The sequence below is a fragment of the Cyanistes caeruleus genome, chromosome 11 (assembly GCF_971803275.1).
Source record: "Cyanistes caeruleus chromosome 11, bCyaCae1.hap1.1, whole genome shotgun sequence".
In the NCBI taxonomy this organism is placed as follows: domain Eukaryota; kingdom Metazoa; phylum Chordata; class Aves; order Passeriformes; family Paridae; genus Cyanistes; species Cyanistes caeruleus.
In genome coordinates, this window is record NC_141711.1 from 1,603,233 (window position 1) to 1,626,876 (window position 23,644).

At 46.7% G+C, this 23,644-nt stretch overlaps 1 protein-coding gene and 1 long non-coding RNA gene across 5 annotated transcripts; one reads left to right on the forward strand and one right to left on the reverse strand.

Annotated features, from left to right (window-relative positions):
- LOC111934933 (uncharacterized) lies at positions 1–2,463 on the reverse strand. The gene is made up of 2 exons (XR_002867517.2): positions 2,175–2,463; positions 1–1,977 (listed from the first exon to the last, which is right to left on the reverse strand). It is a non-coding gene; the product is annotated as an uncharacterized LOC111934933 (long non-coding RNA).
- A 62-nt stretch (positions 2,464–2,525) lies between these two features.
- On the forward strand, positions 2,526–23,644 carry SUMF1 (sulfatase modifying factor 1). Of its 4 annotated transcripts, XM_086845543.1 has the most exons (10): positions 2,526–2,734; positions 4,151–4,324; positions 5,989–6,063; positions 14,130–14,212; positions 16,186–16,308; positions 16,828–16,942; positions 17,793–17,906; positions 21,361–21,420; positions 21,511–21,586; positions 22,838–23,644. In XM_086845543.1, exons 1-9 carry the CDS (start codon positions 2,537–2,539, stop codon positions 21,541–21,543), a joined length of 975 nt encoding a protein of 324 aa, XP_086701669.1. In that variant the 5' UTR covers positions 2,526–2,536; the 3' UTR covers positions 21,544–21,586; positions 22,838–23,644. The 4 variants fall into 4 exon arrangements, 3 of the variants coding, with proteins under 3 accessions (XP_086701669.1, XP_086701667.1, XP_086701668.1); XR_015274842.1 differs by lacking the exon at positions 21,361–21,420 and having other exon boundaries at positions 21,459–21,586; XM_086845541.1 differs by lacking the exon at positions 21,511–21,586.

A 23,644-nucleotide genomic window follows, 5' to 3' on the forward strand; every position in this document is an offset into this window, starting at 1 on the left:
TTTAAAGGGGTGCTGGCAAAGACAAGATAATCATGAAAGTTTCCAGTGAAGGAAAACATTTCCATTTGTCTTTAGGAACTTGCTCTGGGATGCTGCAGCAGGCACAGTGAGTTCCTATAATCTTACAGCATTGAAAAGAGATAAAATTGTAGGACAGGGTGGGAGTGGAAAAAGTCACCTTGGGAAGGACCAGAGCTATTTCCTTAAAGGAATTTTTGCTGACAATGGGAACTACAGGAGGCAGCCCTGAGATGGGAACAGAGTCCTGATCACTCAGTAGCAAATGAGGGCTGGGCTTGGAGCCCACACACCCCCAGAGGGCTGAGGGAATGAACTCAAGAATTCAGAGAGGAAACAGTGAAAAAACACTACTTGGTAGGTATCACTTCAGCCCTGGGAGCTGTGCTGTGAATGTTTGGCCCAATTTCACATGTGGTTTCAGTCACAGGAAAACAACTTGTGAGGGATTTGTATTTTTTTGTTATTGGAGTACTTTGTTCATTTTCTCCTTTTCGAACCTTATTCTGCTCCACTCCTACTTTATTGTCAGCAATTATGGAAATTCAGCATTGATAAAAGATGTTAAAATGAACTTTGAAGTCTTTTATTTGCTTTTTATTTCTATTGTCTTGTTTCATGCTGACAAGTTTGCACCTAAGCATTGCCTTCCCTGGGCTGTTTTGGAAACATTGCACCTCCAGCCTGCGGGGTGGCTTTGCACAGGGTTTGTCTCTGCTGTTGGCTCAGCTGCAGCTCAACAGCCCTGGAAGGAAAACGAGAGCAGAAGATATTCCAGGACTCTGAGGATCAATCTGTCTCCTCTTGCTCATGGCTGGTCTTCCCAATGGGGAAGATGATCCCAGAAGTTCCCTGTCCTTAGGGAGATCCATGCCAGCACTCAGGGATGAAAAGCACTCCTGATAAATGCTAGAGCAGCTCAGCCTCTCAGTGAAGTGCTGGGAAATCTCTCATTCCCATCCCATTTTAATAACAGCAAGGTCAGAAGCCTGGGGACTCAGAGTAAGGAAGGAGAAAAACTCAAGCCTGCATGGCTGAGCACAAAATAATCCACACCAGCAAAAGTTCTCCAAAGTCCTCAGGATCTCAGACTGGGAGTTGGACGTTGCTCCATCCAGAAGTGAAGTGTAATTATTTCATCTGTTCTCCAGGGAGAGGAAGGAATATGAACCCTCCTGATGGAGCTACACAAACGATGCTCACAAGAATTCCAGGAAAACGAGCCATGAGAACGAGTGGGCAGGATACACTAGAGAGCTGTCCCAGCTCATTGGAAATCAGCTGCTTTTCCTGAATTCCAGCACCACACAGCCAGAATCCCAGGGCTTTAGCAAAGGGACCTTATCCTGGCAGACTGTTTTCAGTTCTAGAAGGCTGTAGAATTTGGATGCCTATGTTTTGCTCTCGCTTCAGTGAATTGTGTTGAGAAAAATTTAGCAGGAGAAAATAAGATGGATTTAACTCTCATTTTCATAGACATTCTTTCCTTGACAAAGGGCAAAGATCACCGCACCAACGCAAAAGGAATATTTCCATTTTCTGACCCAAAGTAGCAAGTTGTATAATTAAGTTTGCATTTGTTTTCCTGCACTCTGATGCTTTTCTGGAGCACGTCATAGGGCAAAAGGGACTAATGATGGATAATTGGAATTCATCCCTGCCAGGCCTCCCAGCACTGACATTTTGCACACAGTAAAACATCACACAGCAAACACATTCGAGTGCAGTTCCTTTCAAACTGCAAATGATAAAACCCCTCCTTCACTCTGACCATGCTTCTCTTTGCTGCAAATATACACAAATATTACATTGACTATTTTGAATTAATATCCCGCAGGATGAGTAAACAATTATTTCGGCGTAGGGGATGATGCAGAAGATCCATCCTTTTGGCAGTTCTGAACAGCAGCTCCCACAAGAAAGTAAAGATTTTACAGAATCTTCAACAACTCCAGTGAACTGTGGGAAAATGAATAACGAAGAAGTGTGAGTTCTCTGAGGGAGAGGGGGAATGCCAAGGCACCCTTCCTGGGATGGAAGCACACTCCTGGCTCCCCTCAGCAGAGATCTGTGTGGGTATTCCAGGTATTTCTATGGACGGCTGAGATTCCCGGGGCTGTTTGAGGTATTTCTGTGCATTGCTGGGTTCCCCTCACCGTTCTCTGGAGTAAAGAGGCCCTGAGCAGTCTCTCATTATCCACACAGGCTCTGCAGCTACCGATGTGGATGGGGGGACAGGGGGGACATGAGGGGACAGGGGGGACATGAGGGGACAGGGGGGACATGAGGGGACAGGGGGGACATGAGGGGACACAGGGGGACATGAGGGGATGGAGGGAACAGGGGGGACACAGGGGGACATGAGGGGATGGAGGGGGCACGGGGGGACATGAGGGGATAGAGGGGACATGAGGGGACACGAAGGGACAGCCCCGGTCCCGCCCCTCGGGGGCGGCGCGGCCCCTTTAAGACGCGCCCGGTCACATGACCACGCCCGGCACGTGGCCTCGCCGCCAATATGGCCGCGCCCACCCGGCTGTGCCGCTGCCTCTTCCTGCTGCTGCTGGGCATGGGAATGGTGGCGGCCACCGGCACCCCCGGCACCGGGGACTGCGGCTGCAGCGCCGGCCGGGCCCCCGGGGACGGGCGGGAGGCGGCGGCGCGGCGCTACTTGGCGGCGGCGGCGGGCAGCGTGGGGAGCGCCGGGCTGGGGCCGGTGAGCGGCGGGACCGGGCCGGGCCGAGGGGGGAGCCCGGCGGGGCAGAGCCTCCTCCGGGATAACGGAGCAGCCGGGAACTGCTGTGGGAGAGCTTAAATGAAATGACAGGCGGGTGGGCCGAACCCAGAACTGGGCTGGGGCGCGGGTGCTGCTTCTGGCCACATCTCGCTCTTGCCTCGCGGAGAGAACAGGAAAACATGAGCGGCTTCCTCTCCAGCTGGCTCGGCTGAAATGCTGGGGAGCTGCATCAGCTTGGAAAAAGCTGTGTCCGACAGCGGGAGCTCGCTGGGTGAAAGGTGAACTCTGGTACTGCAGGCTGCCCTCCGTAAACCATGCAATGTTTAAAGAGTGTGGAGTGAATAATGCCCCTGTGCTCGGGATCCATGTCATCGATGGGTATTTTGTGTGACAAAGCTGAGCAGTTCACCCTGGGTCTGGAGGATGAAAAAATTCCTTTTTAAGCAGCTGGCAGCTCCAGTAGTAGGTAATGAAAGTTAATTACTGCTGGATTAAGTTATGCTCACAACATAATTTGATGATGCTTAGCTAGAAAACGTCTTTACTAGCAGAGAAAAACTGGCCTCTGTATCACCACAAACAGCTTTATTTATTTCCAGAATGATTTTAGAACTGGATAGCCAGCTAGAGTTTATTTTGCACGTGGTTTTATCCCAGTGAGCTCTGAGCCTGGCTGGGAATCCCTTCAGGGAGTTGTGTCAGCTACCGAGGGTTGAAGAGAGATTGGAAGGGAGGAAGTGGAGCAACTTTACACTATATTGTCATTTCCTAAGTCCTAAAAAATGTAAGCAAGTTTATCCTGAAGCCTTTTGATGGAGTCAGTTTCAGAGTATCTGTAAGAGCTCAGATTCTTCTCAGTGGTGAAAGTTTTGGGGACACAGCCAGCTTCAGATGTGGGTAGGCCAAAGGAGAAGATGTTTGTAGCATTTTTCATGGGCCAGCTGCAGGCTGTGTGAATTTTGAGAGACCCAAGCAGGAGAGAGCTACAGTGGAGAAGAAACACTGAAGTGTGATGAGTAAGGTGATGCCCAATGCTCACTCCAGCTGCCCTGAAGAACCAGGAGAGGTGCTGAGCTCGTTTACTGCTCCTTTGCTACCCTGGCAGTGGTGTAACTGCAGAAATACCAGCAAAGTGTAACACAGGAAACAGAACATTTCTCCTCATGAGAGCACCAGCATCACCCAGACTTCATGTAAAAACCTGCAAATGGGGATTTGCAATTTCAAATTGTTGAAATTGCAGTTCCCAATTTTAGTTCTGTTTGCTGTTTCCCCATTTGGCCAAAATGCTCTTTCAAAAACACCTGCAAAGATGAGGTGCAGGAGGAGTAAAAGCAGTGTGGGACTTCTCAGTCCTTTGTTATCCCAACCTTCTGGGTGGTGTTTGCTGTGCAGATGGTGCTGATTCCGGGAGGGGTGTTCACCATGGGCACCCACGAGCCTGAAATCCAGCAGGATGGAGAGGGGCCTGCCAGGAGAGTGCACATTGACAGCTTCTACATGGACCAGTACGAGGTCAGCAACCAGGACTTCGAGAGATTTGTGAATTCCGCGGGCTACATCACTGAGGTGAGGCACCAGGGCACCCAGGCTCCTGAGAAAACCCCAGCTGAAAACCCAGGCTTCTCTTTCTGAAGGATGTCACAATACTTGTTTGGGATCTGCGTACTCCAATATTTCTGATGGAAGTGGTGGGGAGAAGGAACTGTCTGGCCTTGCTGTCCTGGGCTGAAAGAGCATTCAGGTGTTGCTGTTTTTAGTGATTTGTCACCTGAACTCGTGACTGGGTGCTGCCAGCAGCTCTCTGCAGGGGTTTTTGGGGTGGTTTGCTTGGGGTTTGTGACATTTGGGTCCTGGACCAATCAGGTTAGATTTTCCTTGTTTTAGAGAAACCTGGATTTAACAAACTGAGATGGCCAAGGACTTTGCAGGCTGGCTCAGCTCCTTGCTACTGACACAGAGCCCTGTGCCTGAGGAGGAGACAATAGCAGCTGCAGTGATAATTGTGTGCGGCTTCCTGGGAACAATGGACTAAGAATATGTTAAGGCTCTTCCCAGGAAGGAGCCGCCTGTGCCTGAGGCTCAGATCCCTCCTGACAGGTGACTGTTCCTAGCAACTTTGACAAAACCCTGACAGCCCTTTTAGGCAAATGAAAGCCTCGCTAAGGAACAGGTCTCAGAGGAGGCACTTTGCTGAATTCACTTGATGAGCTGGTTCTCATTTGGAAGGCAGGATCCTCTGGTTGGATGAAAAGCTTCTTTTGTCTCCTATTTCTGTTTCTTAGCTCGATAATTATGAAAAAAAAAAAAAAAAGTGGTTTAACTATTTTGGGTTGGAACACAGCTTGGTTGTTGCAAAGAGCTGCTGGGATGAGCACGTGTGGGGTGAGGTTAAATGTGGAATCACAGAATGCCCTCAGCTGGAAGGGACCATAAGGATCATCCAGTGCAACCCCTGGCTCTGCACAGCCACCCCCACAATCCCACCCTGTGCCTGACAGTGTTCCCCAAATGTTCCTGGAGCTCTGGCAGGTAGAACTGCATCATGTGGGGTCTGTTTCAGACTTCATGGCTCAGCTGGTGCAGTTGAGTGCTCCACTTACACCTCCTCCCTTTTTTTTTTCTCTTGATATAATGTACTGTGATTGATCGAAATTATTTGTATTTTTTATTCTTTTGGATTTATCTAATGCTAGATATAATAATTGAGTTACTTTTAACTCTTTATTGTTGTAGCAGCACTTTAAAACATGGTACTAGTGATGATGGAGCAGTGACAGGGCTCAAATCTTTTACTGTGATTCCCAAAGAAAAAATAAGAGAAATGAAACGTGTTATTCCATATTAAATTGATGACTGTAGCATTTGAAAGCAGTTGGGACAATCAGAACTGCATTTTTAATTAATAAAAATTATGCAGAAGAATTAATAAAAAGATGCAGAAGCTCAGTGAGCTGCCATCTGCCCAGTGGCTGCTGAACAAAAACAACGTCCAGAATAAAAATCCCTTATTTTTTGTTCCAAAACAGCTTCCTTGAAAGAGAACTCAAATTCACAATTAGAATTTGTATGATCAAAGGTTGGACTTGATGGTCTCTGTGGTTTTTTCCCCACCTTAATGATTCTCTGAATTTTCTTATTCTTGATAAAGCAAAGCTGTAAATGTTGAGTGTGGTTCTATGAATAGCATTCCTTTGATGACATAATGGTTGAATCTTTTGTTCTTCCCATAGGCAGAGAAATTTGGTGACTCCTTTGTGTTTGAGGGGATGCTGAGTGAAGCAGTGAAGGCTGACATCCACCAGGCAGTGAGTAACACAGCAGGGGGAAACTCCCTGAGCAATCCCTGGGCTTTGTTGGTAATCACAGCAGGGAAAAGGAAACTCTGATGTCCCCAAAGCCAGGGGCAAAAATGGGGATTGTGGAGAGGGCTTGGCCTGGAGTCATGGACTGAAGTGGGAATGATTTGCAATCTATTCTCTGTCCTTTCTTTTTAAAAAACAATTTAAAACATCAATTCCTGATTAGCAAAAGTTGGTATCAGCCCCTTGTTGTCTCTTTTTGCCCTCTACCTGAGAAGTTCAGGCGGAGTCTGTAAGATTCCTTATGCTGTGAATGGCTGAAGATTTTGATGTTTCCTCCTTTTCTACAGAAGATCCTGTGTTCATTTGCTGCTTTTCCAGCTCCCCTCATCCCCATCCCCAGTGATCCTGGGAGGGGCAGTGCTGACTGCTCTGGAGCTGATCCCATTTTCCTGTTGGCTGGAAGTGAATACTGCTTTAAAAAGAAAGAAAATTCTGTAGTAGATCTTCCCTGCCCTTCCTCCCCTCTTCTTCTGTTGTGAATGTGTTGCTGAGCCTTCCTCAGGCTTCATTTACCTCCTCCTCAACAGGTCAGGTCCCCTTTGCAGCTCTTGGCAGATAAGCAGATTGTGTCCTGTCATCTCCTGAATGAGCTGATCTGCTCTGAGCACAGGTTTGGACAAAATCACCTCCTGAGGTCCCCTCCTGTCAGAATTCCCTCATCTCTGATGGGGCACAGTTTGATTTTTGTTTCCAAGGGGCAGCCTGAGAAAAAGGCAGCCCTGTGTGAGTGTGTGCTGTGAGGGACTGGCAAAGAACGTGGGATTTGGGTTCCTCCTGCCAGGGAAGGAAGATTACAAGTGCAGTTTGTAATCTTTTAATTCAGGTCTAACATTTGTGCACTGGGAGAGATAAGGCTAAATTGCAGTTCCCACCACCAGCATAACTGATGCTAAATCCATCCATGGATTTGTTCTGCCTTCATAAAAATAATAAAAAATACAAATAAAAAAATGAATGGCTGATCCCATCTTCCCAACACTCAGTACTGGAGAAATTCCTTTCCCCGTGTAGTTCTGTGATGCAGAAATCCCTAAATCAGGGACAAACAAACAAACAAACCCCAAGAATGCTGCTGTAAGCTCAGCCTTGGCAATTTTGTAAACACAGAGTGTTGGGAGCTGCTTTCCTGGGGGTGTCAGCCAAATTTCCAAGTGTTGGCTGCAGTGCTCACAGGACAAGTGTTATGCCAGAGGCCTGGAATGGAGCCTGAACTGGTCTTTTTTGGCTGCTGCTTCATGAAGGTTTTTTGGAGTTGTTAAAAGTAAACTTGCTGTTAAAAGTCACCTTCTTCAATCATAACTATCAGATGAAAAACAGAAATAAGATATAAATATTGGTGTGTTACTGAAAATCCCTCCAAGCAACCAATGGGAGAAAGGATTGTGGTTTTCCTTTGCCTCAGTGGCTCAGGAGTGTTTTAACAAGGATTTTCTGCTGCTGAAGCAGAGGGATGTGAAATGCAAATGTGAATACAGGGGAAGAGAAACAGGAATGTAATTTTTTTTAAGCAGTATTTCACATGCAGTGAAATAACTGGGGAAAGGTGAAAGGTACCAAACTAAATGATTCATAAATGATGAGCTGTGTGTGTCTGTTGGGGATTTTGCTCTGTTTGGCCACTTTGTCCTCTCCAGTTTTTAAAGCAGATTTCTCAGAGCCTCAAAGCCATGGGCTGAGGGCAGAGCTGGGGCTGGTGGCAGCTGCTGCAGGAGTGCCCCAGCTGAGCACGTAGGGTGATTGTTGGAGCTCTGGGTGTGCCTTTCCTGGAGGTGAGGTGGGCTCCCAGATAGGCACTGACAGGGATGTGGGCTGGCCTCAGCCTCTGGAAGGGAAGCAGTAAAAAGGGGTGTAGCAGCCAGTGATGGAATTGTTGCAGATTTCTGGGAACTCAAGTCTTAGTTTTGGCCTCCCAGTTTGTGGTGGTCACGTGGCAGAAAGGGAGGGTTTAGTGCTGTGCCAGATGAGGGCTCCTCCAAATGGAAAAGGATTTTGTAGGATGAGGGTGGAAGGTCCTTTGAAGCTGAAATTATTTGTGTGGCTTAAAACATTACTACAGCTTCACATCTTAAATTCTTCACTTGCAGCCTGGAGAGGAGAAGGGGAGAGCTTAAAGCCCCTGCCAGAGCCTAAAGGAGCTCCAGAAAAGATGGAGGAGGGCTTTGGAAAGGGTGTGGAGGGACAGGACACAGGGAATGGCTTCCCACTGCCAGAGGGCAGAGTGAGATGGAATATTGGGCAGGAATTGTTCCCTGTGAGGCCCTGGCAGAGATTCCCAGAGCAGCTGTGGCTGCCCCTGGATCCCTGGCAGTGCCCAAGGCCAGGCTGGACATTGGGGCTGGAGCAGCTGGGACAGTGGGAGGTGTTCTTGCCATGGCTGGGGGAAACTGGGTGGAATTTAATGTCCCTTCCAACCCAAAAAATTCTGTAATTCCATTTGATTCTGAGGGGATTTGAGAGCTCTTGCCAATCCCTGCAGGAGTTTTCCTTGCTGTCCAGGTTCTGTGGAAAAGGGAACCAGCATGGCACAACAGGAGAGCAGCCCCAGTCTTTGCTGACTGGAGAGTAGAGGGGACATTGTTATTCTTGGCTCATGGAAGGCAGAAAAATTAATTTTTGCTTCAAGGCCAGATAAATTCTGCACTGAAGAGGCTGTGAGCATACAAATGTATGTGCTGCCTTTGTTGTAAGGGTATGGAATTTTGGGTCTGGAATGCAATGGAGTTGGCTCACTGGCAGCTCAAGCAAACACGAAGTTCTGGCCCTTCCAGAACTATGGGATTTCATCCCTGTTTGTATGGAAATCTCTGCAGTGGCCTGGAGCTGTGCAATGTGCCTGTTTCATAACAACCCCAAATTGAAACATTCTGCATTTCAGCTGAACATCTCCAAGTGCTGCTGAGAGGAGCCCTGGTTGCAGGTAGGACAGCAGTGCCAGTGTGGGCAGGGTGAGCTGTTCCTCACAGCCCCCAGTGCTTCAGCTCCTCCCTGCCAGGAGCTGCTGAACTGCTCATCTGTGGGTTTTTGTGCTTTACTCCCACTGCTGGGATAAAGAAGGATGTGCGGGAATTCTCCCTGGGAATTGCCAGGAATATTAGCCCGTGTTTATCAGAGCTGCAGCATTGAGGCAGGCTGTGGTTTGTGCCTCAGGCTGGGGAGAAATCCGTGCACATCTCGTTTCCTTCCAGCTCATGTGCACTTGGTTATTGGAAAAAAATGACCAACTGGAGTGCAGATTTAGATGTTGGCTGGAAATGAGACTTCCAGAGGTGTCTGCCTTCACCAGGAATATCAGTTCCTCAAAAGAAGCTTCTTCTGATTCCAAAACTTGCACTTAATGAATCTGACTGGATTTTAGCAGCGCATGTTTGTGGTTATTTTTCTTGGAGGATTGACAAGGCTGTGAAGTTTTACACTGTCTGAACTGAAGTTCAATGACCTTTCCTTATGCAAAAAAAAAAAAAAAGGTCCCTTCATAAAAGTGCTTGTTTCCAATCAAGTCTGAAATATTTTTTGTAGCTGATGACTTGCAAAGTAAAATTAAATGTATTTTAAAGCTGCTGCCTTTCCTTAGTGTGCAGTTTCAAACTGCTGTAAAACACTGGATTTTAAGGCAGATAATCTCAATATTCAATATTAAACAAACCCCCTTGTTGCTTCCGTTTCTGAGCTTATGAGGGAGGTCATTAACGTTAGAACATAAGAGTGAGAACAGATTCTTCTGTAATTAGAGCTTTGGGGGAGCTGGGACTTTTAATTGATGGAATAAATAGCATGGGAATTGCAGGAGCTGACAAAATCAGGTATTCACTGAATCCCAGGCTGGCTGGGCTTGGAAGGGACCTCTGGAGATCCAGCCCCTGATACAGGTGTGGGTTACCTGCTGGACAAATCCTCTGCTAATTGTGAGTTTGGGTCTGTGTGTGACAGAAGTTCCCAGTCCTGGCTCAGTTCTTGTCCATAATTACAGCAGGTTTGTTCTCTGCAGGGACAAAGAAGTGGAACCATTGCACAGTAATTATTTTTATTTCTTAAACTTCTCACCCTACTAAAAATGTTCCATTTTCCATCTGCCTCTTTCTTTGATAGTTCATTAATCAGTGCTCAAGGTTTAGGATCTGGCTTAGAGGAGGGAAAACTGTCAGAGATTTATGTGTATCTGCCTTACATGGATAAAATAAAACCAGGTCCAAAAATGATGATTTTTAGTGAATAACAAGCTTTTTCTCTCATCCTACCAATGCTAGCAAGATCCTTTTGCATATTGAAGATGCACAGAGCTTGACACCATCTGATTCAAACAAGTGGTAACCTATTAAGTCAGCTTCTGCACTGGAGTGGCTTTTTAAGAACACACCACTTATTAAATGATTCTTAAAGTGGTTTCCAGGCTTGGGCTGCTTTTCACTCAAAATCTCTTTTCACACTGTTAATTCTGCAGTTCTTACTCTGCAGTCACTTGTTTTTTTCCCAGCTGTTTATCCTGAGCTGGTGGAAGGCTTTGCTACATTAAAATAGCATTAGAATGCTGTAGCACAAAAAAAAAGATGATGTTTGGTGCCTTATGTCTGGACAGCAGCATGAATTTGTCATCCTTTTGTGGGCCTGACTTAAGGTTCAAATGTACAGCTTTGTTGTTTCAGAGGATTTGCTACTTGATGGAAATGTTGGAGTCTGAGCCATGCTGAGCTACTCTGTTGAGTTTTTTTGGTAATTTTTCGAATACATAAATCTGATTTGAATTTGAGATTTGCTCCTCAAGTGAGGGTTGTTTTTCTCAAACGTTGCCTGTGTCATGTTAGTGCAAGACTAATAAATGTTTTTATGGCTGTGAGCTGGGTGGCTTTGGGGTGGTTTTTAGGAGCATTCCCCTACTGCAGTAACAGCAACAGGGTAATGCTGACACTTGGTGATGTTCCCCACTCCAATTTGATTTTTTCCTCCATACATTTAGGGAGGAATTTTCCTCAAGGTAATTATGAAGTAGTTTAAAAATCTTGTAATGGAGCAATTAAAGTTAGGCTGTCCCAGCCTACTTGGAAAGGAGAATGGAATAGTTGGAAGGAGAGTTTTCTGCAGGCTGTTAGTGGGAGTTCAGGCTTCAGCTCTGCAAATTGCTCCGCCCCAGCGCAGAGCTCGTGGGTCGGAATTAATTGTTCGAGCTCTTCCCAGGGTTATCACACTGGGCTCTCTTTTCACAGCACACTGAGTCTGTGAGAAGCAGAACAGCGAGTTCTTAAGGTTTAATCCTGGTGGGGAGAGCTGGATAATCCCCGTTTCCAGGTGGATCAGACCAAAACAAGGCTTTGTGCCTCGGCGTTGCTCTGGGAAGTGTTTCCCTGTGCTCGAGGCTGTAAGGATCGCAGGGCAGGTGTGGGACAGGTGACATGCTGCAAGAATTAACCAGAAGGAACAGAATTGTCCTCTGGTTTCAGATCTATTCAGCAGCTTCTGCTGCTATTTTGACAGCAGGAATCTGTTGCCAGTGCACAGAACGTGTTTCGGAGGGAAGCAGAATGTGAAGTGTTATGAAAGTAACTAAGCTCATTATTGGCAAGGGAGGACTTGGCTGTATTAACTGTGATGTTGTAATATCTGTCTAATTAGCTCTTCTCCTAATTAGATTTAGAGCAATTAAAAGCTTTAAATACTTGTGAGAAGTTCTGTGAGAGAAGTGTAGATTTCAGGTAGGAGATTTCTGGAAGGAGCAGCTCGGGGTGTGCTCTGGAGCCAGGGGCTGCCTTAGCTGAGTCTCCAGGTAATTCTTGCAGGCTCTCCACGCTCTCTCCCTGTTTTCCCTGTCCCACACTGGATGTCTGAGTGCTCTGGGTGCTCTGCAGAGCCATTTGGTGCTCAGCTCTGCAGAGCCACAACCTGGAGCTGTGCACACGCAGTGCTTTCCTGTGGAGAGACATTTTTCTTGGGTTAAAATAAACCAGCCTGATTGAAAGCATCTGCTTTTTCTTTTACATCACAAAAATGTTTTCCAAAATTAAAGTCGCCTAAAGTGTAAATCTTTGCAGTCTCCTGCAGAGATGTTTTTATCCAAAACCCAGCAGTTTAATTTACACAAATATGTTGTGCTTAGAAACTGTCGAAATCTTCCTCGTGATTTTTCAGATTTTAGCTTTAGCAAACGGTTCTGCTGCTCTTTTATTTTCCTTAAATAGCTGTAAAATGCTAATTTTGGATTTCTGTCCTATTTTCAGTGTAGTTTAAAGGTCAAACCTCAATATGGGCAAGGAATTGGTTAAATCAGACTGGTTTTAAACCCCTTGACTGTTGTATCAGTTTAGCAGCTCCCTCACTCTGAAGCTTTAGTGCTGTGAGAGTTGAGCAGAATATCTGCAGGAAGCTCTCATTTTGGGGTTTGAAGAGCTGTAATTCCCTGTGAGAGATCAGCTATTTCTCATGCTTTTTGCCAAGGGCAGTGCCAGTGCTTGGGGTGAGAATGTCCTTAGTTAGACACTGAGCCAGAAGTGGGCTTGGCATTGATCTGTGTGTGCTGGGGAGGTCAGAGAGGGTCTGTAAAACCTGTCATGTCACCCAGGGGGACAGCAGAGGACAGGATGCCTGGGTCACCAGCAGCCTGCTGGGAGCATCTTTATTTCTTTGGGGCTTAACCCTCAGCTGTTCCCTTTGGAAGGGAGGCATCCACAGCCCGTGTGTGAGCAGCTTCCCAGCCTGCAGGACTCCTGCAGCCTCCCCAGGCACTTCACAGCCCTTCCCAGGGCTCCCAGAAGCTGTGGGCTCTGCAGCTTTAGTCCAGGATTGCTGCTGATTTACAGGGACCCAGATGTGCTGAGAGGGGAAGAGGGAAAGGTTGTCAGGGGAATGTCAGAGCACAGCCTGATGAAGTGCTCTAAACCCTGGATAATGTCTGTTTGGGCACTTCTGCTGATTTTGCCTACTGAAATATCCAAGTGAGGGATTTCATGTGTAGCTTGGACCAGAGTTTTCTCAACAATTTATGTGTGGTGCAGATAATCTTTTCTCCCACACACATGTAATTTCATGTTCTGTTGAAGGATGCAGCTTTCCCCTAGAAGCTGCTGTTAAAATTGTTTGACCAGACTGATTCTGGGTCTCCTCAATACCAGCTTGCAGTGGCTTTTTGGACTTTGCTCTGAAGGTTTGGTGAGTTAGAGGGTAACACTCTTTCTTACTTCTGTGAATAACATTCGGCAAAGTTGGTCTAGGACTAACCAGCCTCTGGCTTGTTTACCTCCTAAAGCATTCAGGCTTATTTCCTTGGATTTTTGTTCTTTATAGACATTCTCTGTAATAGGAGTATTTTGGAAGTTTCTGGAATAAACTCACTGTTGCTGGGTGGCATTAATGTTCCTTTTTTTGCCTCAGTGAAGGCCTCATTATAAAAATAAGTATTTCTAAGTGAACATGAATCAGAACAGAGCAGTTAAGCATGACCTCCTGTGCTTTTTAGAGGAAATCCTCAAAATATGTCTTCCAGGAAAAACTGCTGGTGTTGAAGCACCAAATTTGGGATTTCTGGTTTGAGAGAGCTGCTCAATGTCTGCACTGCTACAGAGGATTTTGACTGTCTGATGTTTCCCAGCAAACCAGCTGGGGAAGAAAAAAAAAAAAGAGAGAAATGCCTCATGCTTCACTTCCCTTGTGTGGTTCTTCTGTCTCCACCTTCTGGAAGCTGAGAGCAAACAATTTAAAATCAGCTTAGTGGGTTAATGACCTGGAAGGCGAATGTGTCGCAAGATGTGTGTTTGACCCCAGCTAAAGGGCACTGTCAGGGGGTTGTTTCAGTCATCTCAAAACAGAGTCCAGAGAGCAAATAATTAGGGTGAAAATGCTCTTTAGGTCAAAATTGTAATTTTTCTTTCCTCTCTGCAGATTGTATCAGACTGAAGTGAGCCAGGAGGTGAAATTCACACAGGCACAGACTGCTTTGTTGGGTTGGAAGGGTTCTGGTGGTTTTTCAGAAGATCCCTCAGCTGGGAATTTAAGTGTCCTTCCCTGCTGCTCTTGTCCTTTTTCAGGTGGCAGCTGCTCCCTGGTGGCTGCCTGTGAAAGGAGCCAGCTGGAAGCACCCTGAGGGCCCTGACTCCAGCATCTCCAGCAGGTGAGCCATGAGCACCCATTCCACCACAAAACCCAGCTGCTGGCTGTCCCTGTGGCTCCCACCACCATGGGGCTGCAGGAAAGGGCTTTTATTTGTCACCTCTTTGCTGCTGCTTCTGGGAGCGTTTTCCCACCTTCAGAGGTGTTGCCTGCAGCATTCCCTGGTGGTCAGTGATGTGGGGCACAAAGGTCTGGCAGGACCCTGCTGATGGAGCCTCAGTGCTCGCTGTTCATGTTTGTGAAACACAGCAGATCTCCCAAGGCTCAAAAACTCCACTGCAAACTGGGTTTGGAGAGGAGGAATAAATCCTCTCTGTGTGCACACTCCAGGAGTCTGGGTAGTGTGAACTCTTCCACGAGGGATTTGGAAGCCTCTTTCTCTGGCAACAGAGGATTGAAGTTTTGTGCTTTTTTTACTGTATTCAGACTCCATGAAAAATCAGTTGTGACTGTATTGAACCTCTGAATGCTTTGGAAAACTCTGCTTTTCCTTACAGCTAGTGCCACGCTTTGCCTGCACAAACCCTGAAACTCACTGATCCTTGTCTTCATGCAATTGCTTTCTGTTCTGAAGAGGGATGAATTTTAGGCCTAGAAAATCAAATTACTGTCTTCATTTAGAACTTCTAACATTGCAACTGCTCCTCTCACTAGGCAGGTGTCAATGAAGTTGGCACTTCATCAACCAGTGAAAGTTTCTAACAGCATTTTGAAATCAAATCAGACTCTCTAGCCTAGATCTAGTAGGTTTTTGAGTCCTCTAAGGACAGGACTTTGTTAGTGCACCGTCATCTGATGGCTGAAACGCTCAGTAACGAGTTGTCTGCTCTCCAAGGGCAAGGAAAGAATTATCTGAGGCAAAAATAGAGATAATAGCTGGAGGTGTTGTTAGGGGGAGCCTGGAATTGAGGTCAGAGCCAGCAGCCAGGAGCTGGAAACCTGCCACGAAATTCTGGGCTTGTGCAAGGGTGGTGCAAAGCTGGCCTGGCACAGCTGCTGGGAGCCTGCCACGTGGAGGTGCCCCATGGATTAACAGGGATACGCTGGATTCCTAAATGGGGCAGGAAAGAGAAGTTTATAGGAAGTTCCTCTCTCTCCTGGACCCTCAGCTCTGGAAGCATCTTGGTCTATTGGAGGCTTGGATGGGGAGGATCCTTCTGCAAGGATGCCTGGGCACTTTTTTTGTCTTTCTGGGAAAAGAGACAAGGATTTTAATGCCAGGAACCAAACCCCAGTGAAGATGGGAGCTCTTGTGTAAACTGTGGACTGCTTAAAGCACCCAAGGAAAATCACTTCCCAGCTAAATTTCTGCAGGTTTTTTTCCTGGACTGGGTGCTGAAAAAGCTGATGTTGGTAAGACTCTTCCTCATGTCCCTTCTCCTTCAAAACTGCACAGCTGACAGCAAGGACAGACCCAGAGCAGGAGAAGAGCCACAGGGGAGTGAAGAACAATCACCATTAAATTGCAGTGTGCATTTTCCTGTTGAGAATCCTGGCTTCTGGCTGAGGTGGCCCTTGCCAGGCTGGTTTAACAGTGGTGATCCTGCAGGTTTTCAGTTTCCTTTGGGTCTGCAAGCACCCAGGTTCCCCCAGAGGGCAGGGTGTGGACAGGTCTCTGCTGCCTCCTGGGTGCTGCACCTGTAAATATCTTTAACTGAACCATAAATATCTCTAACTGAACCAGAATTACCTTTAACTGAACCATAAATATCTTTAAGTCTGCAGCTGGATGTAGGAACATGATGAGACAAACAGAAGTGAATTGTTTTTCTCTTCCTTGTTCCCCTCTGATGGCTGCATTTCCCTTCCAGCATTTTGCTGCCTTCCCTTAAGCAGCTCCTTTCCTGTAAGGGTCACCTGGTGCCTGCTCCAGCTGTAACTCCTGTGTGCCCCTGCCTGGGTGTCACATTGTGCTGTGCAGCCCTGAGTGTGCCTGGTGCCCTGAGGAGCCTGTCCTGTTGGTTTTGTTTCCAGAATGGACCATCCAGTCCTTCATGTGTCCTGGAATGATGCCATGGCCTTCTGCAGCTGGGCAGGGAAGCGCTTACCGACGGAGGCTGAGTGGGAATACAGCTGTCGAGGGGGCCTTGAGAACAGGTACCTGTCCCAGGGCTGTCCCTGACCAGGGCTGCACTGGGGTTTGTGAGATGAGGAGGACTTGTGAGGGGTTTCTTACCCTCAGAACTGCACTGCAGCCGAGCTGGGGGTGCTCACCTGGAGAGGAGAAGCTCCAGGAAGAGCTCAGAGCCCCTGAAAGGGCTCCAGGAGAGCTGGAGAGGGACTGGGGACAAGGAGTGGAGGGACAGGACAGGGAATGGCTTTAAACTTGAGGAGAGGAGGTTTAGATTATTAGGAAGAAGGTATTTATTGGAGTGTGGGCAGGCCCTGGCACAGGTGCCCAGAGCAGCTGGGGCTGCCCCTGGATCCCTGGCAGTGCCCAAGGCCAGGCTGGACATTGGGGCTGGAGCACCTGGGACAGGGGGAGGTGTCCCTGCCATGGCAGGGGGCACTGGGTAGGATTTAAGGTCCCTCCCAACCCAGACCATTTTGGGATTCTGTATAACACTGACTTTTAATTAAAAGTGTTTGACAGCTGCTCTGTTTGTCTTTTCCCAGGCTTTTCCCCTGGGGCAACAAATTGCAGCCCAAAGGGCAACACTATGCCAATATCTGGCAGGGAGAATTCCCCACCAATAACACAGCAGAGGATGGCTACAAGGGGACTGCACCTGTAAGTGTGTCTCAAAGACAATCCAGCATGTGGAAATGATCTTAATCTTCCTAAAACTAAGGTCTGTTGTCAGCAGGATGAGCCACAGCTGTTTTCCATCTCTTTTCTCTTTCATTATAGATTTTAAATTACATTAAATTTCACTGCAGGCTTGAGCATTATCAAGGGACTCTTTTACAAGCTAATTGAAAAGTAAAGATTACTTTGATTTTAACTTCTAGTTCCTCTCAAACTGACCTCTTTTCCCCCTTCCCAGACAGTTTGTAGTCAGAAGCTGAAATACTTTCTGCCTGCACTTCTGGCCTCACAGTTTCGTGAACTCAAAAATCACACAATAGTTTAAAAGAAACTAATCTTCCCTTTTGGGGAAAGGATGAGCCTGTCTAGTATAACAACCAGAGTGGAATTTTAAAGGCAATCAAGAATGTGAATGAATTATTTAATGGTAGTTAAGTAAGTCCAAAAGTTTCATCAGAAGAGGAGTCTGCACAGGCAGGAGTTGGCAGCCACCCTGGCTTTTCCGTGGTGAGAGGGGAGGGAATCTGGGAATGGGGTCAAGTCAGTAATGCCAGGTGTGTCTGCTGGTCAAACAGTGCCTCTCTGGAGAGGGTCAGTCTCCAAAACCAGCAAGGAGATGCTGTGCCACACTGGAACCTGGTGCTGAGGACACAGAGGTGCTCACAGCTTTCCATCCTGTTCGATTGAAATGCAGGATGTGCAAGCATTCCAGTTCTGCACTGCTGATCTCCTGCCTGCTTTTGGGGCTGCCCAAAGTGCACCTTCAGCAGCCTGATGTGAGGATTCAAGCCCTGTTCTGTGTGCTTAGAGCTGTGCTCCCTGTCCTGTGCAGGTCTCTGCCTTTCCCCCCAACGCTTACGGCCTCTACAACATGGTGGGGAACGCCTGGGAGTGGACATCGGACTGGTGGGCTGTGCACCACTCCCCACAGGAGCTCCACAACCCTGTAAGTGTTTTCTTGGCTTTGTGTTGAGCACAGAATCCCCTCTGGGCCTGGGATCCCGTTCTTGTTCTGTGCTCCTGGCGTGGGCTGTGTCCTGGGGGAGCAGCAGAGCACAGCTCATCCACACTGCAGTTACAGTGCTCTGGTGCAGCTTTTGTGGGGTTTGGTTAGTTGTCCACACCTGGTTAGCCAGTGAATACTTCCAAACTGGCCTCATATTACAGCAGTCAAGAATTTATGGAATGACTTCTTTAAAAAAAGGAAGGTTTTTAATTCACTTATTTTGCTACAAGCTGTACTTCTTTTCCCCATCCCAGGCAGAGAACAAACCATGGTGAGTTATCTTTCTGGCTTCTAGCAGCTTGTTTTAAACTGAACATGAGATAAAGCTGAGGTTTAGGAGAAGTCACCAGGCTCTGAGAGGTGAATCTTTGTTTTCCTCTGTGGCAGGCAGATGGAGGGTCCTGCAGGGTGAGAGCTGTGGGGTCACTGATGTTCTGTCTCAGCAGATTCCAGTTCTGCGTTAGATCTGCTCCTCTCCCAGTCTGTCAGGATGAGCAAATCTCATGATTTATGACAAGTAAGGCCACATAGAGTTTGTCACTCAAAACCCCACCAAATACAGTGGTTTTTATTTCCTTACAACATCCAAAGCACTTGCAGGTTTTTTTTTACTCCTGGTAATTACTTGTGAAAGCAAGACAATCAATCATGAAGCCCCCCAACAATCTGTGTGCAGAATTCCATCCATTCCTTGTAACCAATCCCCAGCATAGCTCAGCTCTCTCCAGTGCTAGAAAGCTGCTTTGAAGATTTTGGGTGTTCAACTAAATATGTTAAAAAACTTTGCCTGAGCTCTGACCCTCTGGAAGAATTGAGAGTCTTTTCAGCCCAGAGAACAGATCCTATATTTAGGTTACACTGCCTTGTGCTCTGCAGAGACTGAAGAGCTGAGCTCTGATAGATCTGGTGCTAATCAGTTCTAATGTCTCAGAAGATAACTGCAGCCTGGCTATTTTGGGACACCTTTTCACATGAGGAGATTCAGTTTCTTTACCCATTTAACCAGAAAAATCCTTTGGAATTCACTTTGAAGTGCTCTGCCTCAGACACTGGATTCTGACAATCAGTTTGTATCTGAAAACCCCCTGAAAGCCTAGCTTTTAAATACTTTCTGAAGTGTCTGGGTTTTAAACTTCAGCAACTCCTGGGGGTTAACAGAGAACAAAATTCACAAGAGAGTTGTTCCCCACCATCACCTTAATCCAGCAGGGAAGTGCTGCAGCTTTGGCATCATCAACACAAAAATGTCTCAAATAAACATAACGGAGGTGCCTCCCTGCAGTCACAGAGTCCCAGAAGGGTTTGGGCTGGAAGGACCTTAAAGCAGGGCAGGAGCAGCCAAAACTTCTCTGGGCACCCTGTGCCAGAGCCTCCCCACCCTCACAGGGAAGAATTTCCTCCCTAAAAATGTAACTGATCCTTTAGCAGAGAGAGCCAAGTGTGTGTGTGAGGTCAATCAAACCACAGTCCCTTTAGGGCTTATTTTGTGGTGACTTCTGGCTCTGATTGTTTTGTATGAGCTGCAGTTCTCTGTTTGAAAACTGATTTCTCTCAACACAGAGTAACCATATGGCTGTGCACTGAAAATCACCATGCACCAGCAGAAAACATTTGTTTGATGTAATGAAAGAAATAGAACTTTTTTTCATTAACAAAAAAAACCCCAAAAAAAAACCTTTTTTTTTTTTTTTTCTAACTAACTTTTAGAAGAACAATCCTACTTTTATGAGCTTTGGTAATGGAATGCACAAGCACTTATGTAATCAGACTGGAATATGGCTGTTGCAGTATTGTGGTACAGAATAACCTTGCTAATTTACAGTAAACTCTGGGGTTTAAATCCAGGATCAAAGTCTGGACAGCTCTGGCCCTTTGCAGCAGGCAGCCAATGTCCTTCCCCTCCAGTACCAGCTGGTGCACTTCTCCAGGTCAGGCCATCAAACAATGGTGCTTGATAGAACAGAGATCTGCTTGTTTTAATCAAATGTGACCTTAATTGCTGGGCTGTGATTAGCTTTAGTGAGGGGAAGCACAGCCAAGGCAGTTTCCTTCATCTCTAAAGTGAGATATATGCACAAGAAAATATTAACACTGCGAATGCTGGTGATATCTATTGGTTTTCTGATTTTCTGACATCTTTGCCAGTTGTTTTATGATAAACTCTTTACCTTCAGTGATTTTAAATAAGAGAATGATGTTTTTTAATTGAATAGATTAATGGAGGACACCACAGCAGATTTCTGCAGGTGGTGAAGTGTTTCAGGGCTGTAATCCTCCTTCAGAGGATGTGGGGGTCAATTTAAGTTGTTTTTTTTTTGTTACCAGATAACCTTTGATGCTCAATTTTTGCCTGGTGGAAGAGATTTACAGTTAATAAAAAGATGTACTTATGAGCCTTTGGTTCACCCACTGCTCAGTACAGGTCAGCCCTTTATCACTGCTGACACATGATAGATTTAGGGCTTTCTAACCCCAACCAAAAAAGTTCCTCTTAGTTTATAAAAGTGTCTTTGGAGCCAGTAACACAGATTGCTGCTCAGCACTGCACATTTAGGGGAAATCCTGCTCCACAGCCCCATTGTTCTGCTTTGTCTTGTTCCCGTGGAACTTTTTTTAGGTCAGTTTTCTCCTGGCTTCCCTTAAAATGAGATTACCAGGCTGGGTGATGACTGTGCTGGTTAGAGGCTTATCTCAGAGCAGGGGCTGTGCATCCACCTGCAGGTGTTGTGAGGACAATTTCCAGAGGTCTGGGAGTGGGAGCAGGGCTGTGGAAGGAGCGGATGCTGCCCCAGGGTGTGGCTTTCCTTCAGTAGTTGTGTGCCATTAAAGGCAGTGATAGGCCAAATTCTTTTTCACAATTTGGGCAATAAACATGGAGCTGCTGCAGTTGGTGTGGTGAGCTTTCCACACAAAGCAGTCAAACTCTCAGGGGGTGCAGGCAGGAGCTTCTGGAGTACCAACATCAACGCTCAAGGTTTTCTGACAGCCCCTGGGATTTATGTCCAGTTACAAACCTCTTCTGGGGTAGATTCTTCTAGAACATCACCCTGGTAATTCAGACCTGGGTGGGAGGCAACCCCTTGAAACAGGGTAGGAGAGTGGGATCTGTGCCAGGTGTGACCAGACTGGTTACTGAGGAAAGCTGGAGCTGCTTTCCATCCTGGTAAAATCCCCTTTAGGAACCTGCCTGTTGCCAGGCACCATCAGTGGGCAGCAACTGGAATGTGAAATATTTGCAGCAGTGGGGAGGGAGCACAGTTACTGTCACCTGCAAATCCTGTAGGGCAGAATGATTCTAAGCTGTCTGGAATATTTATGGTTCCTCCTCCATCTCCCTGCTCCCTGTACTGAGCAGTTATTCCCTGAGTACTGACCAGTGTCCTCCCCTCCCCAGAAAGGGCCGTCCTCGGGCACGGACAGAGTGAAGAAGGGTGGATCCTACATGTGCCATAAGGTAACGTGCTGTTTTCATGTTCCTCTTCCCTCTGAAAGCACTTGACCATGAAATGATCCTCTGACAGAGTTCCCTGGATGCTTGTCAAAGGGTTTCATGGAATTTATGAAGAGCAACACCTGATGTTCCTAAGGATCTCTTTTTGCTTAGCTTGGAATTAAAACAAGTAAGTTTTTTTTAATCAGTATGGGTTTTAGATGCAGAACTTAAAACTGATGTGAGCTTCTAATGCTGTTTTTATGATAAAGCTTGAGTGAAACTTGTCAGAGTAGAAAGTATGGATGTGACTTTATTTTTTAAGTTTTAGAATGGCTTTTGATGTGGAAAGGATAAGGAGCTCTGAGAAACCCAGTCTAGTGAAAGGTGTTCCTGTCCAGGGCAGGGGGATGGGACTGGATAAGCTTTAAGGGCCCTTCAATCCCAAATCCTGTTATAATTCCATGGTACTGTGATATCAGGCGTTTGCAGAGCTGGCTGGGAGATGAAGTGTTTCAGCTGAGGTGATGGCATATCTGAAAATCCTTCAGAAAGCCAGGATGTCACCACAGAGATGTGGCTGTTCATGACACAAAATTGTGTTTTAACTCTGCTCGTGCAGTGCTTGAAACCCCTCATTGTACAGCTCCTGTTTCATGAAAGCTGCCCTGCTCTTCTTCCCTTGCAAAGCCTGTGGATGGCAAATCACTCTCATAATTAGATTTTCTACAGCGAGATCCCATTTTCTACACTGATTTTCTTCTTAGGTGAAATCAATGTCAGATGTTAATTAGCAGTTTTGATTAAATTAACACTGGAATAGGCTCTTCAGTGATGAATAACATGACCCATTTTGAAGGTTTGTGAAGATTCTAGCCTGCCCTAGTCTTTTTTTGTAGGTGATAAAACTAGGCTGTGTATTGAGACAAAACCCACTGACTGCTGTTAGTACAAGGGCTCTTTATGAGGTGCCTGATGTCTGCACAGACTGATCTTTGTGTGCTGATGCTCTTCTCCCTCTCAGAGCTGACAGAGTCTGAAGTTGCACCGTTTTCCATCCCATACCAAAAGTCTGGCATCTCGTTCAGGGAAATGTTTCCAGGCAGGTGCCAGTACCTGTCCATTCCAGTGGGGCTTTAGCACATGGATACCCAGCTCTGAGGGGAAGCTGAGTGGTTGTTCTGGCTTTTTCCCAGAGCAGGAAGGATTATTGGCTGATACTTTAGCAGACACTTTGCCATTTTTGTGTCAGCTGCTGTGTGTGTAGGATCCCCTCATCTCTAACGCAGTGATTCCCATCCGTATCACTTCACTGATCTGTCCCGCAGCGCAGGCAATGTTTTGCTGTATTAATCTAACTAATTAATCCGTTCATCTAACAAGCTGTTGCCTGAGGAAGCCCAGCTGTGCTAAGAAGTTCCCTTTCTGTGTTGCTGTGCAGTCCTACTGCTACAGGTACCGCTGTGCAGCTCGGAGCCAGAACACCCCCGACAGCTCCGCGTCCAACCTGGGCTTCCGCTGCGCCGCCGCTGCCCCGGGGCCGCGCTGACACGGCCACACTCCCAGGGACAGCAAGGGCTGTCCACCCCAGGGAGGAGAAACGTCAGCTGCGTCCCTTGCTGATGACACACAACGGAAAAACCTTGCTTGAAGTTCCTGCTGAGGGAAGAAAAACCAGCGCGACTCAACGGCGCTTGGAGAACCTTCGTGTTCATGAGCAGCTCCTGACCGGAGTGTTTTGGATTCAGCTGGAACCAAACTGAGCAGAAACATGCCAATTGTGTTTTCAAAGATTACTTAATCCATGTATTACTCAGGCTGGAAAAGAGCTCCAGAATTATTGAGTCCAACCCTTGACTGATCACCACCTGGTCAACTACAAGTTCCTCCTTAGACAAGATCTTTATTAATCAGTTTTATTTATGTAGAGCTTCTACACTTAAATGCAATAAGCAAAGACTTTGTAAACATCTAGACAGTTTTAAAAGAAATTCTAGGCAGCTTTGAGAGAGAATGAAGGAGTCAGGAATGAGGGCTGGGAGATGACAGCTCTCCCCACAGGCAGCTCGCCCTTTGTTACATTCCACTTGCAGTGAAAATCATGTCCAGAAATGGGATTCTTCTGAGGAGATACTTGCTGCTCTTTAGGAAGTGCCTTCTGCAGTTGAGGGTGATGATCCTCAGGCTGATGATGATTAGAAATCTTGTACATATTTGAATAAAATATCAAGCATTTGTTTATGACAAA

Bases quoted from the DNA above. Each gene is read 5' to 3' on its own strand.
- SUMF1 (XM_086845541.1), top strand. From the start codon at position 2,537: ATGGCCGCGCCCACCCGGCTGTGCCGCTGCCTCTTCCTGCTGCTGCTG. The intron at 4,325-5,988 runs GTGAGGCACCAG...TTCTTCCCATAG, and splicing joins CCGCGGGCTACATCACTGAG to GCAGAGAAATTTGGTGACTC. The intron at 16,943-17,792 runs GTAAGTGTGTCT...TGTCCTGTGCAG, and splicing joins GCTACAAGGGGACTGCACCT to GTCTCTGCCTTTCCCCCCAA.